Here is a 21,185-nt window from a genome sequence, read left to right as displayed (position 1 = left end):
ATCAGGGACTCAGGCAGAGTGAGATGAAGTTATTAGATACACATCACACGGGAAGTCTGGGGCATCAGATTGATTGACTCCCATTGATTTCACTGACACAGGATTAGACCCTCACACTGGGTTAAAGCATCACAACTAAGGTCTGCAGAAGGTAACTAGTGTCCAGTAAATACAACTAGTTGTGTGAGTGAGAGAGCAGCACCACAATCTTCACATTATGGAGACAAATAATTCCATGTTATGGAATTTCTTTTTTCTTCAAGGAAAAAATGGATATTACAGAAATACTGGTCCTGATCCTCCACTGCATTTCTTGAGTTTTACAGTGATGTAAAACTGTTTACTTTAATTTTAGTAGAGTCACACTGGCATAAAACAGGGATAACACAAAGATGAATCCGTTCCACTGCATTAGGAGAACATGAAGGTCCTATTAGATATTCAAAAGTCAGGAAATAACAAATGTAAACTTGCAGGATGTATAGGCATAACGTAATGTACAAAGTTGTTCATGCAAGGACTTATGTGCTTTTTAAATTGTATGCACTGTGAATAGCTCTACTGAAGTTCAGGAATAGTACTTAGTGTGTAAAGTTAAGCACATGTATAAGTCTTTGCAGGATCAGTATTTTTATGTAATTTTTTCTTTTCCAACTTTTTATTCACTCTTCAAATCCTTTTTATTCTGGGAAAGAAACAGGTGCTGCTATTAATGCAAGTACCCGTGAGCATGGTTTTGATGGTTTTATTGTATGGAAACCGTGGAGGTGGCAAGGGTGTTCTGGAAGTTGAATACCAGAGTACAACAGCTCTAGTTGCCATAAAATAATATGGCAATAGTATCAAATGAAGAAAGTGACTGTACCAGTCATATTTATTTGTTGATTTTACTACTGTACAATAAGAACACCTAGCCCTTTACAACCCTTTAAAAATACACTAATTAAATGGAAAGACCTGTCAATTATCCAAAGATCAAATTCAGCATTTGCCCCACATCAAATTTGAACATACACCTGCTTGTAATTGATACTGCTGTCCTGCCCAGCAAGGAGGGAACTGAGATATCACAGGTTCAAACACTATCTCTTGGCCTCCCACTAGACTACTGTGGGGGCGACCATCTGCTGGGTTCTCAGGTGGTTTAGCCTCCGGAACCTGAATGGAGTCCAGCCATTGCCCCTGTCTTTGGAGTCTTAAGCACATTTCAGGGTCCAGATCCTCTGTCTACCACCCCATCCTGAGAGCTGAAACCTACTGTTCTGCTGCCTATGCTCAGTGCTGACTCTTCAGACCCACATATAGTTTTAGAATACAAGCTTCCAGACTCCCATTGAAAGGTATGGTTTATCACTTCAATGAGTCATCTAGTAGTTGTAAAGCAAAGAACAGACTGATGATTTGCACATATTTTATCACTATTGCTCTTTGATTCAATCACATTAAACCAGTAGAGAATACAGGTAATTTAGAACACAACTGTCATAAATATAAAGGGAAGGGTAAACCCCTTTGAAATCCCTCCTGGCCAGGGGAAAGCTCCTCTCACCTGTAAAGGGTTAAGAAGCTAAAGGTAACCTCGCTGGCACCTGCCCAAAATGACCAATGAGGAGACAAGATACTTTCAAAAGCTGGGAGGAGGGAGAGAAACAAAGGGTCTGTGTGTCTGTCTATATGCTGGTTTCTGCCGGGGATAGACCAAGAATGGAGTCTTAGAACTTTTAGTAAGTAATCTAGCTAGGTATGTGTTAGATTATGATTTCTTTAAATGGCTGAGAAAAGAATTGTGCTGAATAGAATAACTATTTCTGTCTGTGTATCTCTTTTGTAACTTAAGGTTTTGCCTAGAGGGGTTCTCTGTTTTTGAATCTAATTACCCTGTAAGGTATCTACCATCCTGATTTTACAGGGGGGATTTCTTTATTTCTATTTACTTCTATTTTTATTAAAAGTCTTCTTGTAAGAAAACTGAATGCTTTTTCATTGTTCTCAGATCCAAGGGTCTGTAGTCACCTAGACAAATCAGTGAGGCTTTTTACCAAACCTTGTCCAGGAAGTGGGGTGCAAGGTTTTGGGAAGTATTTTGGGGGGAAAGACACGTCCAAACAGCTCTTCCCCAGTAACCAGTATTAGTTTGGTGATAGCGGCCAATCCAAGGACAAAGGGTGGAATATTTTGTACCTTGGGGAAGTTTTGACCTAAGCTGGTAAAGATAAGCTTAGGAGGTTTTTCAGGCGGGTCCCCACATCTGTACCCTAGAGTTCAGAGTGGGGGAGGAACCTTGACAACAACAAATATCCTAAAGGCAATGCCCCTCACTAGCTCACCCTTCTGTTTGGAGTTCATCTTTGTTTAGGAAGGTAGGTGGCATCCCTTGTCTCACTGGCTTGTAGGTGCTGTGTTCTCCCTCCTCTTGAGCTGGAGAACAAAGGCCGCAAAACCTTTTTTAAAACCTTCAGGTGACTCCCCTATCAGCCCCAATATGTGATGAGACCCCTACCAGATGACTTTGTTGCCAAAGTGACTTCCTTCCCCTCCAGGCTGCCGTGTCGCCCCCCACCTCACCCCCCCCCGGCTCCCGAGTTGAGACTTGAAAAACTGGTTGCCTTAGGCTGCAATCATCTTTGCCATCTGGATGGGCAATAGTCAAAATCTAATGGCCCTGTATTGTTTGTCCTGTGCCAGGGTCTCTCTGAAATTGTAGTTCAAGATAGAGGATAGAGACCAGCCTTCCAATTAAAATGAAGTTTGCAGTCTGATACAGACACACATGGAATTCATAATCTCACACACAATTCATACATTGTGCAGATTTCCAAAATCATTCCATAAGGAAATAAAGGTGTCCGCGGTGGGGCTGATGGTGATGCGTCATCTATCCTTAGAACGCAAATGTATGTGATTGATCAATATCTGTAGGATTAGCTAAAGGCTATTTAAGAAATGAGAGATTCCAGTTCAGATGCTAGAAGGTGGGGCAGACTAATAGGAAAGGCAAGATCCCTGCGTGAAGAGTCCCCCTATACCAGTCAATTCTTCTTTAGTAATTGGGTAGCATTGACGCTCGCCAAGTATTCAAGGGGCAGCTAAAATAGTTCATTTTTTCTCTCTCTGATGCGGTGTACCAACCCCGCATTGGTGAGGCAAGAGTTAAAGAGCTGCTCTGGATCTAAGAGGCCCTAGGCTGCAATCATCTTTGCCATCTGATACTTTCTAAGGATAGATGACGCATCACCATCATCCCCACTGCGGACACCTTTACTTCCTTATGGAATGATTTTGGAAATCTGCACAATGTATGAATTCCGTGTGAGATTATGAATTCCATGTGTGTCTGTATCAGACTGCAAACTTCATTTTAATTGGAAGGCTGATCTCTATCCTCTATCTTGAACTAGAATTCCAGAGAGATGCTGGCACAGGACAAACAATACAGGGCCATTAGATTTTGACTATTGCCTCTGCTGGGCATGCTCCCAGTGGAGGGAGCATTTAAAAGGGAGTGACTCAGCTTAGTCTGAGCTGAGCACAGAAGAGAGCAGTCAGGTGCAGCAGCCTTCCACCGAGAAACCACCAGCAGCCTTATAGCCAAACAACTGGAAGCCTGTCGACCGCATGATGACTTACTTGCCATTGCCAGAGGAGGAGACTTTAGGGACAGATCAGCAGGAAACAGAGGCAGGATCACAATTCCAGCCCAAGATGGTGCCAAAGGCACTGGAACAAGGGTAGGAAGTGACCCAGGGAGTGTGTTTAGGGGTATCATGCCCCTGGCCCTGTAAGAGGTCCACTGCTTCAAAGAGCCCTGGGTTGGAACCTGGGATTCCTCCCCCTTACCCCAAAACCAGTGATCAACACAACCTGGGGCAATTCCTGCTAGGCAAAGTGGCCTTTAGACTCCTGGAGTGAGTGATGCTACCCCAAACCATAACTGACCCTTGGTGTTATGCCCTGGACTTGGAGCATCTCCATTGGGCGATACTGCTGATACAGAGCACACAGTCAATCCCCTGACACACTCACAACCACCCTCATTCAATATTCTGAAGGACCAATCTAGCAACTGTCAAAAGAAAAACATTCTTAGGGTGGTCTATCAGCACTGCAGTTTGCTCTAGGTGCAGATGAGCTGTCAGAGGGATGTTGGATCTCAACCATTGTTCCCTCTATTATTTTTGTACATTCTGTGTGTGGAATAACAGGTTTACAGAGTATAACACTTGTGAGTGCAGCCTCTTCATTCTCCCCATACACATGGACTTGTGTCCATTCTCTTCCATTTCTGATCTCTTCCCTGAAATTCGGTCTAGCTATTGTCATTCACTCTCCATTCCTATTTGACCCTTCATTTGTCTCATTCACCTTCTCCCATCCCTGCATCTTATTCAATATTCCCCATCCCATTGTCTTTCTCCCTAATGCCTTATTCCATTTCTCTGTCTCTCTCTCACCCCATCAGGCCCATCCTGGGTTTTTTTTTTTTCTTCTCCACCACTGGTTTATCCCATTCTTTCTCTCCCTATCGTGCTTTCTGCCACCCCTCTCTTTTCCCATCCCCTCTCTCCTGGCTTTTCCTTTCCCTTTCTCTCCCTACTTCTCCACTGGACCTATCCCCTTCTCTGTTTCACTTTCAGAGCCCATTAGTAAACAAGCATCTGTGGCCCAGACGTTCAAAAAAGTGAATGTTCTCTTCTGTATAGGGAATAATGTTCAGTGGAAGCACATACTGCATATGCTGAATCCATTCATGTGGAAAATTACCTAGTGTGTAAGCATGCAATCATATCTTCATAGTGCCTGATTCCAGAGATTATGCAGTCTGCTGCAATCTGGCAGTTAAACATGCCATTTTTCACTTCAAGTGATAGGGGCTCCTGCTTTTTCCGGTAGAAGGTTGTCTTTGGTTCAAGCTGCACCATTGACTGTACTGACTGATTGCATATTCAGGCATGGATTCTTTACACATGCATAAGGCCCCACCAAATTCATGGTGCATTTTGGTCAATTTCACGGTCATAGGATTTTTAAAATCCTAAATTTCATTAATTCAGATATTTAAATCTGAAGCTTCAGTCTTGTACTTGTAGGGATCCTGACACACGAGGGGACAGTGTGTGTGTGTGTGGGGTGTCACAAGGTTATATTAGGGCAGTTGTGGTATTGCCACCCTTACTTCTGTGTGCTGCTGGTGGTGGCGCTGCCTTCAGAGCTAGGCGGCCAGAGAGCAACAGCTGCTGGCCAGGAGCCCAGCTCGGAAGGCAGCGCCGCTGCCAGCAGAAATGGCGCAGAAGTAAGGATGGCCTGGTATAGTATTGCTACCCTTACTTCTGTGCTGTTGCCTTCAGAGCGGAGCCCTTGGCCAGCAGCCACCACTGTCCCGACACCCAGCTCTGAAGGCAGTGCAGAAGTAAGGGTGGCAATATCACAATGCTCCAAAATAACCTTGCAATGCTGCTGCAACCCCCTTTTGGATCGGGACCCCCCTTTGAGAAATGCGGGTCTCCCCTGTGAAGTCTGTATAGTATAGGGTAAGAGTACACCGAAGACCAGTTTTCACAGTGTGTGACATGTTTTTCATGGCCACGAATTTGGTAGGGCCCTGTGCATACATATGCGCACAAGCTTTTCCTGCCTGAAAACTGCTGAGTACCCACAGCTCCCATTGACTGGAATTTTGAGTACTCCACTTTGCTGAAAATCAAGTACTAACCATTCAGCAAACCATGAACCTGCTGTGATTTTCCTTATATTAATGTGAATGAACAATCATCATGTAAAAATGCCCTTTGATGACTGTTCCTTGGACATGAATTAGAGGTGATAAGGAGAGAGGCTGAGTGAATGATGGAAACATAGCTTGGTGATTAACTTAAACAGAGTGACCAATGTGGGTCTAGTTTTTTTTTTTTTTTTTTGGCAAACCACTTGTACTGCTCCAATCCTATCCTTTGCACAAAAGTGGAGAAACAACAAGCAAAGAAAAAGAAGACATCCCGTAATACCCAACATAGTTCAGAAACTTTAACCTTTGGAATTTTTACTACAAACTTTCATATAAATTCCCATTGACATTAATGGGAATTAGGCATAAATATTGTTTCTGAAGTGCCACATTTTAAAACTCCATCTTCTTTCACTTGCACCTCATAATATTATTTTTATGGAACAGTATTAAGAATGGTTTTCTGAATACAATAGTAATCCATTAAGAACATTTTACTGTCTGCTTAGTTCTATAGCACATGCAAAGCAGCCTATTCTATTTCTACCAATATTTTTTCCCTTTAAAAGCATCATCCTTTTTTTCTTGTTCCGAAGAAATATTTTCTAAAACATACTACAGGATCTTGTTTTGTATTCCACCAGAGCAGAGATGTTCAGCTGAGTTTTCATATTTTTAAATTGTAATTCAACAAATAGATTTAGCATTCTACACATCAGAAAACATCACATACAGTATGCAGAAAGGTTTTAGAAATACCATTTTACTGTGATTTCAATTATAATATTTTTTGAAAAGTTATTTTTGGTGACTCCCAGTAGATCTGGCAAATCAGTTTGAAATGATTAGACATAACTTTTAAAATATACATAAGTATACATTACACAGTATACACTTACTGTGTAATAATGAGTGCATTATTGATTTATACTTTCAGCATGTTTCAGGCTGAGCCCCACTTTCTGTTACATGATCATTGGGCAACAGTTGTGTCCATATACTTCGTTAGTTTATTTCTCTAAATACAAAGGAAGTGGAAATGTGCTTCACTGGTTACAGCAGAAGATTGGGAGGACTCCTGAGTTCTATTCTTGCTTCTGCAGTGCCACTAACGTGCCATATCATTTCAAGCTAGTCATGCCTTTTGAGGCCTTATGCTTCACCCATTACCCCAGCATTTGATGCCTTTCTCTGTGCCTCATTTCACTTACCTGTTGAATGTGTAAATACTTATCTCAAACAGATAATTTAGCCTAGCAATATTATTTGTAAAACTCCATTGAGATCCTTGCATGAGAGGTTTAGGGGTTTATTTTAGTGGCTGGATAGTTATCCATTCCTCAGTGTTCTGAGTCCTAGCACAGATCCTTCTGTAATGTCTTTTATACCCTTATCTCTATTCTGTTTATAAAAGTCTGATATCTTAGGGACCTTCCACATTTTATTCTTTCATAGACCCACCAACCACTTCTGCCCCCAGTATCTGAAGCAACAACAGGAAAGGTGAAAAAGTAAGGAGTTAAAGTACCCTTGCAAAATTGTCATGAAAATATATCAGCCCTGGCACAAATTCTACTTGTCCACCTTCTGCTATGCTTGATTATAAAATAACTACATTTATTAATAATTTAAAAAATTTAGTGCTCTTTGAGAATTTGGTGAAGCTATCCCTTATCTGACAGCCATGTTATGCAGCTTATCTAATGTTTTCCCTGCCAATTAGAACTTTGAAAAGATTCAGAGAGCCGTGTGGTACGTAACCGAATGAGATTGGTGGGTAGGAATATTGACTCCCTCTTGCTGGAGTTGGAAGAAGTGAGACACCTCTATGAGCAGCTGAATGCACACATATAGTACATCCAGAGGCTACTGTGCTCATTCCTGACCAACTCTCCAGTCCCTCATATGATTTCTTCCTTTCCTCCTCCTCTTTTTTTTTTTTTAAATTGCATTGTTACCCTGCTTTGTGCTCAGCAGATATTTCTCATACCCTATTTTCTGGTTATTTTAAAGAGGCTTTTTGGAGTAGAGGTCCCGAGGTGTATAATCTCCTTCTCTCTACTGACACTTTGTCTGCACTTAACAGACTATTGCACAGTTGCTCTTCTTTGACTCCTGAGAGACAGAGAGATATGCTGGTAGTTTATTTTCAGGGTACATATCCTTGTGTAGCATTGGCATGTATGTTATCCTAAAGCGTAGGTTTCCTGCATAGAAAGCTAAAATCAAAATGATATTCTCTGAACAAAATGGTTTGTTGATATCAAACACAGCAGGAGTCAACCATGCTGAAGAGGCACAATCTGCTTCGACATACAAGTTAACAGTAAATATAAGGGTTTTGATGGTTGTCATTGTCCTAGGATCCCTTTCCTCAACCCTTAAGGTTCAAGGCTACAGACTAGTCTGGTTGCTCAGTAATGTGTTCCTCTTTCATAGATTCCAAGGCCAGGAGGGACCATTCTGATCATCTGCTCTAACTTCCTGTGTAACACAGGCCATAGAAATTCATAGAACATATGTTTTAGAGAAAAAAATATAATCCAATCTTGGTTTAAAAATTTCTCAGAGGTAGAGAATCCACCACAAACCTTGATAACATGTTCCAATGTTTGTTTACTCTCATGCATAAATTTTAATGCTTATTTCCAAAGTGAATTTGTCTAGCTTCATCTTCCAGCCATTGGATCATGTTATATCTTTTGTTGCTAGATTGAAGAGCCCAAAGTTAAAAATTTATTTCCCTTGTCGATATTTACAGTCTGTAATCAAGTCACCCTTTAACCTTCTTTTTAAAATAACTAGATGGAGCTCTTTGAATTTATCACTATAAGTCATGTTTTCTAATCCTTTCTTGTTTGCACAAGCTTGGTCTCTTTCATCAACAAAAGTTGATACCATTAAAGGTATTTCCTCACCCACCCTGTCTTGCTAATCCTTTAATCACTCTCCTGGCTCTTCTCTGAACTCTCTCCAGTTTATCAACATCCTTCTTGAATTGTGAGCACTGAAACTGGACTCATTACTGCAGAAGCAGTCACCAAATGCAGAGGTAAAATAACTGTCTCTCCTCCTACTTGAGATTTCCCTGTTTATGCATCCCAGGATGGCATTTGTTTTTCTTTGCCACAGCATCACATTGGGAGCTCGTGTTCAGCTCTTACTAATTCATCTTCTCTCACTTCCACAGTGAGACTCCAGGAGAGCTGAGTTTTGTTTTGTTTCTTTTTTAAATCCCTTCAGCCAGGTTTCCCCGAATGGCTTTAAAGGAATATCTGCCTTTTATATTATATCCCTAGTACCAAACTTACCCTGGCCCTGGGACTATTTTTAATCAGGAAGTTCGGTGAAAACAAGTGGCATTCATTAGCTTCCTGCACATCTGCTTCCTTAAAATGCCTGAACTCAGGCCAGGCAAGTGCCTTAGAAAGAAGCAGTTCACTGCAGCTGCCTCTGCTTCTTGGGGACAGAGAGGGGAAGAGGAGTACTACATATTAAAAAAAACTGTACAGTGCAGACTAGAAATGAACTGGGGAGAGAGAGGTTTGCTTTCAGGAAACTAAACAGAAAGCTGAAGTAAAGCCAACAGAAAAACTGTAGTAGTGTGAACATGTTTTTATTCTCACAAGTCCCTTTGGCAACCCACAAATTTCTTAAGTTGCTACTTCCTAATTTGTTTGAACTGCTATGGAACTGAAGATATCCTATTAATTTTCCCCTCACCAAATGATACCATACTTAAAGGCCTGGCATCAGTGTGCCTGAAGAGCCTAAACAGTTAGCCAGCAATAGATTTCCTGCTGCAGACAGGGTCAGAATGCCAATGAAAACCTGGCTGTTCAGATAAGAGATCAAAAACGTACACAGTAGAACCTCAGTGTTATGAACACCTCAGGAATGGAGGTTGTTCATAACTGTGAAATGTTTGTAACTCTGAGAAAAATGTTATGTTTTTTCTTTTTAAAAGCTTACGGCTGAACATTGGCTTAATACAGCTTTGAAAGTTTAATGTGCGGAAGCACAGAAACGGTTTCCTTACCTTGTCAATTTTTTTTTGAACTTCCCTATATTATTTTAGTAGTTATGTATAACACAGATTTTTTGTGTGGGGGGGAGGAAGGGAGGATCTCTGCTGCCAACTGACTGTATATTCCTGGTTCCAGGTGAGGGGTGTGGTAGATTATAACTGAGGTTCTACTGTCTTGTGTGTATAGTAGCTTCTGCCCACCCAACAGGAAGACTCGGTTTGTACTGGTGACAGGGCCGGCTCTAGGATTTTTGCCGGCCCAAGCAAAAAAAATTTTTGCCGCCGCCGCTTTTTGCTCCACCCCAAATCCCCAGCCCCAGCTCCTCCCCCAGGTGTGTGGCATTCCCCGCCCCCCGCTATTGCTTCCTGCGGTTCCCCCACTGCTGCTCTCAGGCAAGGGAGAAGCAGCGCGTTCAGGGGAACAGGTGGAGCGGAGGGGAGTGAGGGTTGGGGGGGGTAGAGGAACCGCTCCCCACCCCAGCTCGCCCAAGTGGGCCGCTGCTCGGCTCCTCCCTCCCTCCCAGGCTTGCCGCATGCCAAACACTTGTTTGGTGCGGCAAGCCTGGGAGGGAGGGGGGAGAAGTGGAGTGGCGGCGGCTCACTCAGGGGAGCAGGCGGAGGCAGAGCTGGGGCGGCGGGGGCCCATTTCTAGGGGCGGCATGGCCGGCACCGGGATGCCGCCCCTAGAAATGTGCCGCCTCAAGCACCTGCTTGTTTTGCTGGTGCCTAGAGCCAGCCCTGACTGGTGAACATTTTATTTTAATCTGTGCCCGTATGGAAGAACCTTATTGATTTGCCTGAGCATGTCTCCAGTGCATAAAGAAAAAAGGCCAAATGTGGAAGAGCCATATCTGTTCCCTCTCCCTTGTTGCTTGTTTTTTTTCTTTTAGTCCCTGTTTCCATCAGTGATGTTTACTCCTATTTGTTCGTTATTTGGAATTAATTTTTAAGCCCTCCTTGACAAACCTGGAATAGGGGTGATACTCTGTGAGAGAGAAAAATCTGGATGTCCAAGATACATTCAGCTTCTGCATTTATCTTGAAAATGTCTATTTATAGTGATTTGTGTGAGATGTTTGACTGTGACTTGGGAAAAAGTTACATTAGGGAAAAATAATGATAGTTACTGGGAAGTGAACATCTCTTCTTTGTTTACTCCTCTCATACCTTGCTGCTTTGGGTATTTTTGCAGTTGGCCTTATCCCTGGCTTTGATTTCCCTCTTAATGTAATGGCTGGGTTTTCTTAACCTTGTCACACTTTCAGTGAATAATACTGTACCGTCTTTGATACCTTCTGCTTCCTGCCATAGCTAATGTAATTGAACAACATCTAAACAAATTGTCATTCCGTGGTTTAACAGCTGATTCCCTTGTATATGTAATATTTTGCAGAACTTGTTTGTGTTATTGCATGAGAAGCTACAGATGTTACCACTGAAAAATCTTCATAGTTGAATGTAATTGTTTTTGGCTTCTACTATTTGAAATTTCTCTGGTCCTTTTATCTGCTTTGGCTCTTGATTAACCCTAAGACATCATTACTGTGACTGAGCAGTGTTTATTTGCTGCAGCACTTTGGATCAGGTTGGATCCTTTGGGTCAGATACACTCCCATGCCCAAATATGGGTCTATCAGGCAGTCAATTATGGCTCCCTGTTACTGTGCACTACTTGAGCCCTGGAGCAAATTAGGGTAGCATGGGGTCTGCTCTAAATTTTCTCACCCGCATTTGGTCCCATAGGAATCAAACCACAGCTTGGGGATAGTTGGAGCTCATCACAATTCAACCACTTCTGATACCCCCAATGTGTCTCTGCTCTGGAGTCTGTGGAGAGGGAGGTGCTCGTGAGCTCTGACAGCTTCTTGGCTGCTGGTACTTCCTCCATGTCTGAGATAATCCGAGAAGGGCTCTTATGAGGAGGTAACAGCTGAACAGCACATAGGGAGTGGATCAAAGTTGAGAATTTTTAATTATTTAAAAAAAAAAGCATGAAGAAATAATCTACCAGTCTCCTCCTGAGAGTAAGAACTCTTCTCCATTTAACTAAGTATTTTAAGCTTAAGTTAATAGTTGTTAGTGGCACCACTATTTGTTTTTTATTTTTGTGACTTTAATAAGTTATAACAGACTTTTTAAACCCTTTTATTTAACCTCAATCTTGTGGGATTGTGTTTGACAGCATCAGCCATTGAATATAGACCATGAGCGGTCTTAAAAAAGACATCATACTGAAAAGATGACATTTGAAATTGACATTCATATTCTGCTGCTGGGGCCACTCTGTTTTGACAAAGGGAAAAAAGCTGAAAGTTGAGATATTTGTTGAAGTAGGAGGAACTCTTTTGAAGGTTAACCTTTCAATTTTTGTTTTTAAACTTCGTGTTTGTGAATGAGATTTTCATTTTGCAGTGTAAAGCTGATGGTTCTTTGTAAGGTCCCCTTACATTAGAATAAGGTGATCCTCTCTCTCTACATCATTATGTTCTACTGTGAGAGTGAAGATTCATCATCCAGTCAGTGACCTATTTTAAGTTCTTGTTCCAACCCTTTGGTACTCAGAGGTACTCTTTTACTTGATAGGTATGCAATACCTTAGAAAAAAAGAGTAGCTGTAGATACATGCCAACTATACAGTTAGTTTAGAAGATGAGCCTGAGTCCTATACTGTCATTCTCCAGTACATGCTCCTTTCTGCAACCCTTGAGTTCAAACGGATTGATTTTGTGCTACAAGTCTTTCTGAAACATTCAAAAATCAATGGCCTTCTTATCCTCCTGGTGTCTTATGACAGTTCTCCCTGACAGAAGACAGAATGCCAGTGTCTCTTGGTTTACATGGGTCCGTCATATTCAAAATCTCCGGACACCCATCATTCAGAAGATGGATGAAACTGAAGATCCAGGGTATCATTCTGAATTCAAGATGATTCCCAGCTAAAAGTGGGACAATACTATATTAGCCTAAAAATATGTATGTATTCAAGAATGATCCCTCTTCTTCAACTGATTCGGGAAGAACAACGAGGAGTCCTTGTGGCACCTTAGAGACTCATAAATTTATTTGGGCATAAGCTTTTGTTTTTGCTGATGCAGATTATCACAGCTACCCCTCTGAAACCTGATTAGGGAAGTGCATGTTTAAGTGCTGTATTCAGTGTCCTATAAACTTAGTTTTTAATTAACCCAAGCAAACTTTATTAGGTAACAGTTAAAATGTGCTCCAAATGACACATACAGTTGCTCATGTGGTGAAAACTTTGAAACACACAGAAAGCATCAAGTAAGGTGAAGTATAGAATTCTGACCCATATGTACCACTGATTACCACATGCATGTAGGCTGCAAATTTCTCTCCATGCAACAAAACCCTCAGCCTTCAGTGTATGCCACTGTAGTGATCTCAGCCTCCACACTTTTTTTTGTACTTAGAGCCTGATCCTGAAAGCATTGGGTAAATGTGATTGACTTTTAACATTAAAGCCTGTACAAAACAACAGTAGAGAGATCTAAAGTGTTCAGACTACAAATGTGGACATATGAAAAAATTCCATGTCAGTATATTGATACAGTAACCACATTGATGCCATCATCCAAGTTTCACCCAAATTTACTGTTGCCATCATGCAAATTCATAAGGCTTATCCTTAAACTTATAAGGATAAGCAACCAGTACTGTATGCAAGGTGAAATCTCATTAGGAGCTCATTTGACTTCTGTTTACTGATATTTGTATAATTGTCAGGTCAATTATATACAGTGACAGGCACATTAAATACACACACTCACTCACACACACAGTTCAGTAGTTTTATCAATTTATAGTGCCGCTTTTGAGCGACCATGAAAATCACCCTTTTCCTACCCAGAAAAACATCAGAGTATAGGTAACTGAATAATTGGTAAAACTGTTAGTAAATAAATAGTATCCGTTGCCTCTGCTTAGCTGAGGCCATTTCAGTAGGATATAGATTTTTGTTTCACTAAAACATAGCCTACTGCTTTGCCTTCAGAGGATTCTAACTGGAGAGACTTTTTAAAATTGAAATTTCCCTTTATTTATTAAATAACACAATTACGTATGCCAACCCCACTCACAGGCTTTTAACTTTAGCAGATAGCCTTTCTGATTTATTCCAAAGTAAAATTCTGTATTTAAATCTTTGATTTTAGAACATTGTGTATATATACAGGTCATGAATAATGTAATTGTGTTGTGTTTCTCCATATTATATGCACAGTGATTAAACTTCAGTATACCAGGTTAAACTTTCTTTTCTATTTGCCTGATAAGAAATTCAGATTTCCATGGATACCTCTTACTTGAAGTATCAAGGCTAGCAAAGTATTAAAAATATTTATATTGTAAATGCTACAAGTGATCATACAAGGCCGTAGATTGTATATCTAAACTGTAATTCAATCTTAGTGGTTCTGCCTCTGTTTATGAAACACTTAAATTGTGCTCTACTGCTTCACTGATCAGCTGACTTGTTTGGTTGAATTTACATCATTGTATTCTGCTGAGATTTATGTATTTTTATATAAAATTTGTTGTCGGAAACCATCAAAATCTAGAATTAAATTAAATGTCACAGGGAAATAAAAATTGAGTGATAATTGTGCTTTTCTTTTTTTCTCCTTCTCCTCCCCTCCCCCCCACCCCCTTAGGCCAGATCTGTTTGATTGGAACAGTGTGGCTTGCCAACAGTCAGCTGTAAAACGGTTAGACCATGCCTTCAACACTGCCAAACGGCACTTGGGTATTGAGAAACTCCTTGATCCTGAAGGTTAGTGGCAATCATGCACTAGTTTGTAGCTAAACATCAACTCTTTGTGTATGTGATTGAAAATGAATTTGACCTCTTTGTACCAGGAGTTAATGTTTTCAGAAGTAGCATAAATTCAAGATTAAGTTCTCTCTCAATTAAAATAGTATAATATAAACTCCCCAGAACTAAAGGATTTAGGTCAAAACATTCAGATTGGCCAGAATTTTCAAATGTGTGCACTTGAAGTTAGCTACCTAAATAAGTGGGCTGATTTCTCTCCTCCCACCCCCGGCCCAAGGTTCTGAGAACCTACAGCTCTTATTGTCCATAGGAGGAGCTGCAGGTGTTCAGCACCTTTGAAAATCTGGCCTAAATACGGATTCAGACTTTAGACCCACCCACCTTTTAAAGTATTGGCCTATGTTTCTACAGTATTTTGATGCTAATGGTGACTGGCTTGAAACAGTAGGAGGAGTATGTATGTTTGAGTATCTTCATGGGGCAGACATTTTTTGGATTGTGCCGTTGTATAATGTGCCCATGGGTTGCTATTAAACAGCTTCTTTTTAAAAAAAAAAAAAAAATCAAATACCTGTTGTGGGGTGATGTAAAATTCAAGCAATAGTTGAGCTAAGCAGGGCCTGCCAAAGCCTATTCTAAAAACACAGAAGTGCATTTGTATTCGTCAGGCTGGATTTTACAATCTGGTTACACAGAAATTATACTCTCAATATTTTTAGTTCCCATGTATACAGGTGGTTGTCATACATACTTTTCCATTTTATTGGTGATTAGTGTGATGGGGTTGCTTTAAGTAATAAATAATTTGTTATAGTAGAAGTGTGTTTTAAAGCAGGCAATTCTATAAGTTGGTTTGTTAAATTTCTGCAATAAAACATGCATTACCAACAGTTAATTGTATTGGTAATTTATGCATCATAGAATATAGTGCACAAGATTATGCATCTACTATTAAGGTCTCTTTCTGTGCATCTTCTGCCTTTTTAAGTATTTCTTTTGTGAACAAAATCACTTTATCAAACACACCTTTTGGGTTTTGCTACTTGATTAAGTGCGACTGTTTGATTCACAGTGACCTTCTATTGCAAGAGATTTATGATTATGAGGCTAAGATATTTAAAGACTTCATACTATCCTTTGAGATTCCATCAGTGAAAAATATATTGATTTTTTTTTCCTGGCACCTACTCCTCACCATTCAGATTTTGTGAATATCTGATGATGATAATTTTTACCTGAAATATGATGGAAATACAGATTATGACTATCTTGTCATTTAAATTCAGCAATTCATTTTAAAACTTAAATAGGTACAGCATATAGAAATTATATTTACATAAAAATATTACTACAGAACACGGTAATTGGAGATGGCTGAGATGCACACAAAGCTTCTGTTTTTCATACTTTTTTGCTGATAACTGAGGGATTCTGGCATTCCTTAACTAATTTAAATAGTGGTGTAACTGCAAAAGAATTATTTTACCTATGATTTCTCAATAGCTGTAATTATTAATAGTTTTACTACTTTTAACCAAATTGGTTTTTTTTTTTTTGTTTTTTTTATGAACAAGCACCCAAATACAGTATACCATAAATATACAGCAAATATGTTAATACTTAACATAATTTGATATTTAATTGGTACTACTTGCATAATATTTCTGGACTCAGATATTTCACTTGCTTCTTCATACATACTCATCATAAGTAGTCAGGCTAACCCAATAAATAAAATGGGTGTCCTGTGAAGTACAGTGGTTTTCATATTATTTCTTTTGCAGTTTTGGATGGGGGGAGGATGATAAACTTTTCAGTATTTTACCAAAATGCCCCTATGGTTCTATTGATCTTGCTTACTTTAACTTGTGTTTTACTATTCAGTTTAATATGGTGCTAAAAATGTTTAAACAATGACTTGTTGACTCGGAACATCATATCTTGCCTTTAGACATAGCATTAAGTAGGACAGGGGAAATACCCTTTCTGTATAGTGTGTTGATTTTAGATGAGTTCTTGTCACCAAGGATTTAGTAGAAAAATGAAAAAAAAATCCATGTAGGTTGTCATCTTCAGAGGATGCAGCTCTTCCCATAAAAGTTTGACTCCTCCTGGTTCAGGAACTGATTCTGAGTGAATGTGGCATTTCACCTCCTGATGCTTGTGTTGCTGTTTGTGTGCTCCCCTCTAGCAATAAACAAATATGGTTCTTTTCTTTAATGAACTTGTGCCTGCTGGGATTGAGCCTACTTGTATTAGTCCTACAACAATATCTGTGCAGTTGTCTTTGGACTAAATAACTGTTCACTTCCCTAATGGTTTACTATGTAGTCTCATACAACTTCATCCGATGAAGTGAGCTGTAGCTCACGAAAGCTCATGCTCAAATAAATTGGTTAGTCTCTAAGGTGCCACAAGTACTCCTTTTCTTTTTGCGAATACAGACTAACACGGCTGTTACTCTGAAACCTATCATTTAATCTGTTCATGTCTTCAGTGGTTTTCTCCCTAGTTTGCAGTGGTGTTATGAGTTCTTTGAACCTTTATTAGGTGATAATGAGACACAATGAGTTTTTCCTTTGATAGATTTTTCTGTTTGATCTTGATTCTGTGTGCTGCTATATCACAGTACTAGATTCTACACAAACGAATTGCTTTATATGCATTTATCACATAAAATTTCTATCTATAGCTCAATGAAGGGAGGAAAAAAAATCTCTACCCAATATTTCATAAGTAAATCAGCCCGCTCTTCCTGTACTATATGTACCCAGTACTGATATAGGTAGTTTTCTCACTTATCTTCTAGAGCTCAATCCCATACAGGATACCCATCAAGGGAATATACTGTGGAAAGACAGTTGTCTCCTTGAATACTATAAGGCATGGAAATGTGTTCAGAGGACATTGTTGATATTTTTCAGATGAGATATCAGACAGCGGTTGCAGTTTGTACTACTGATAGCATTCAGGAAGGCTGCTTGGTAGAACCTGGGAATTTCTGCTACATCAGCACAAGAAAAATGTGTATCTTTGTGATTATATTATTATTATTATTATTTTATTATATATATTTTAAGGAAGGAAATGGGTTTTCCCTTCATTCCCCTTTGTGGTTCCAAATTTCAAAATAGATCTAGATAAAGTGTCTATAAAAGTAAAAGTTGTAGAATTCACAGCAATAAAGTTACTGGTTGTAGAACATTATTATTGGGCTCTGTCTGTTCAACCATATACTTTTAGTATCTCTTGGTTTTAAGCTCATCAGAGTCTGACTGGCTTTTCCGCTGTTGGTAGGTCACTATCAGTTGTTGGGAAATTAGAATGGTTTCTGAAGTCTGACACGCAAGCGGGCAATAAAAGTAGATCTGGAGGAGCCTCCATTCCTGTTGTCAAAGCTCTGAGTCATCCAGTTGCCAGGTTAATTAAATTTTTCACTATTAATATTTAAAAATAGATTTATAAGATGACCAATGGCATGTCCAAAAGAATGTACCATGGTTTTCAAGTCGTGTTTTTTAGGGATATCTTTGGTAAGGGAAAAGGAGAGTGATGGGACTGGTTTTCAAGGTAATTTTGAGATACCGCTGAACTTTTTAATTTTTTTTCAAATTTAATGCAATAAGTACAGTAAACATGCATATGCTAATTCATGGATTCTTACCATTCTTAAGTCTAGGTAATTTAAAAAAACAAAAAACCTACCTTCAGCCTTCATGCAAAGTATGAAGTGAAGCAAAGTCACTCCTTTTCTGAGACTCAAAAAGTTCCCACACAATTATTTTTTTGTATTTTGCGTATTTGGGTTCTGGCCACACTGTTTTCTTGGTATTTCCATCCCAGCAAGAAGTACAGTGTAATGTTGCTAGACTCAAAAGATCTAGGCATTTCATATCCGCATCTATAGTGAACCCACATTTCAGTTGTTTTGAGGCTACCTCAGCACTGCCTACCAAATGGATGAAGATTGCATGGAATATTGACATTTATCATCAAGGTTATCAGGATATTCTGCATTTGGCCAACTTGAACTTGAATGGTCTCCTAGGTGATTGCTGTTTCTATTAGAATTGATGGTTTCTGCATATTGTGGGTCACTCTAACACAATTTCCAAAATGGCCATGTCACAGCAACCAGAGACAAAATATTAATCTAGAGGGAACTGTCTTGAATAGAAAAGGCTTTTTAACAACTCCTAATGAAAATGTTTAAGTGGATATACCTAAATACGCCCTTTAAAATATATACAAGAGCAGGGTTTGAATTATTCCCCACAACACTGTTTCATGTCCTAACACATTGATTTTACTAATCTATAAGCATTCATTGCTGTGGAAACATGACAACCAGTGGAAGTGGTATAACATTACAAAAGTCATACTTCACTTATAAGCACAATTCTAATTGCTCTTTTTCTTTATGCTGCTACATATTGCAGTCTGAGTGAAGGAAATGGAATAGCAATCTGTCTTCAGTACCTAACACAATTTTGAAAATGAGACTAGGTGGTATTGAATGTGCATAGCCATATACCTGTATTTTACCATTATTTTTGAGGGCAAGCTATAACTAAAGTGATAGCCATTTTATCTAATATGGGTGGGTTTGTAATACCCACTTGGAATGCTGAATTTGTATGTGTTTAATCTGTAACTCCATTGTGATATATGTTAAAACTTCTTTCATAATTGCTTTTCTAGAAAATTAAAACACACTTTTCGTTTTAAAAGATCCTACTGATAAGATGAAGGTCCTGTTTTTGACAGCTTCTTACTAATGCAATACCCTTCAAGTCACTTAATATTTCTATTAAAACCTGTAAATTATTGACTGTGAAGTAGTTTATACATAATTAAATAGCTCACAGGTCAAAGAGGTGATGATAAATCTACTCATACTATGTGGAAAAGGAAGTGTTTTTAAATGAAACTTCAGGCTGTAACGGATGCTCTATTTTTCCCTGCTTTTCTTGTATTTGCTTAACTTGTAAAGAAAAAGAATTTGTGATAACTTCACCATGCGGCTGCTTAATTTTGTCAGGCTGATCATTGTATTTCTCAGTAAAGTTTACCATCCACTTTTGCTTTTGATTACTTTTAAGGACGCTTTCATGTTAGTTTTTATGATTGCTTCTGAGTAGCAGGAAAGCATTTGAATAAACTATGACTTAATGACCTATTTTGTGTGAATATGCCACAAAGAAGAATCATCAATTAATATAGTTAACTAATATCCCTGAGTATTGAAATGTTTAAGGTCCTTACAAAGCATGTGGAGATATCTGAAAATATTGAAACTGTGGTGATGTTTCCCCAAGTGCAGTGTTGTATTTCAATCATAATGTCATTTAGCTATAGAAATAGAGATTTGGAATTGAAAATATGACTTCATTGTTATGATATGAACAAAGATGCATGCAAATTGTTTTAGAAGACACCAAATTGTTGGTAAAGGAGTCAATAGGCAATGTATTGGTAACAAGAATGATGGCTATAAGGAAGTGCCCCATGAAATTACATATTGTTTCAGTTTGAGCTTCCCTGAATGTTTTATATCCTCACCTTTAAGTTTTCCTGCAAGACTCTGCTGCCTGTTTCACTGATGTTTGCTCCAGCCAATGAAAAGTTAAAAAGTGAACAGAATACAAGGTAAATGGGACCTTATTGAAGCTTATGATCTGTTTTAGCAAAATGGGATATTGAAGATGGGGGAATATTCTCACCCATTCTCACATATAGTAAGTGTGGGTCTTTAAATATATTAATATGCTTTGTTGTGATAGTTTTCAGACATCCTCTGTGGATGAGAATGGGTTACGACTAAGGCATAGCACGTCTTCTCTTCTTGACTTTCTCTAGCACTTTCCTGTCACTAAGAAGTAGTTGTCATACCCAATGTATCGACTAGGAATGGAATAGAAAATGTCACTTAAAAAAAATTAAGCAGTAATATGTGTGGGGCAGAAAACCCTTTTGTAAATTGTTTGAGTAGCACACTGGAGCTCACATTAATAAGTAACTATTTATATTTGTTCCTGTCATCATACAGCACAATTAATCTCCCACTGAATGTAATAGGTATGCATAGGGAACAGTCACAGGATCAGGCACTTTAAAAAAAAATTATGTGAACTGAAAGGGAAACGTCCATAAAACACATACCTGTCAAATGAATAGATTGAACTGTTCTATAGTCCTAAAACAAATAATATGTTTACATATATATTTATAGATTTCAAGTCCAGGAGAGACCACTGTGATCATCTATGCTCACCTCCTATATAGCAGAGGACACAGAACATTCCAAAAATTATTCCTATAACCTGTATTTTAGAAAAAACTTAAGACTATTGATTTAAAAATTGTCAGTGATGACGACTCCATCCCGACCCTTGATAAATTGTTCCAATGGTTAATTTCTCTCACTGTTTAAAATGCATGGCTTATTTCCAGTCTGAATTTGTCTAGCTTCAGTTTCCAGCCATGTGTCATGTTATGCCTTTCTCTGCTAGATTTAAGAGCCTATTGTTAAATATTTCTTCCCCATGAAGGTACTTATACACTGTAATCAAGTCATCCCTTTGTCTTCTCTTTGTTAAGCTAACTAAACTGGGCTCTTTGAGTCTAGCACTGTAAAGAATATT

At 39.1% G+C, this 21,185-nt stretch overlaps 1 protein-coding gene across 11 annotated transcripts in view; it reads left to right on the top strand.

Annotated features, from left to right (window-relative positions):
* The window catches only part of DMD (dystrophin), a 1,937,833-nt gene that overhangs the window by 448,280 nt on the left and 1,468,368 nt on the right, over window positions 1–21,185 (top strand). For all 11 annotated transcript variants that reach the window (XM_073357918.2, XM_073357898.2, XM_073357881.2 and 8 more), the window contains exon 7: window positions 14,420–14,538. In XM_073357918.2, the coding sequence (XP_073214019.2) occupies window positions 14,420–14,538 (119 nt within the window). The remainder of the gene's footprint in view (window positions 1–14,419; window positions 14,539–21,185) is intronic.

This window comes from Lepidochelys kempii, chromosome 1 (assembly GCF_965140285.1).
Source record: "Lepidochelys kempii isolate rLepKem1 chromosome 1, rLepKem1.hap1, whole genome shotgun sequence".
In the NCBI taxonomy this organism is placed as follows: domain Eukaryota; kingdom Metazoa; phylum Chordata; order Testudines; family Cheloniidae; genus Lepidochelys; species Lepidochelys kempii.
This window is presented reverse-complemented; position numbering and strand designations above follow the sequence as displayed.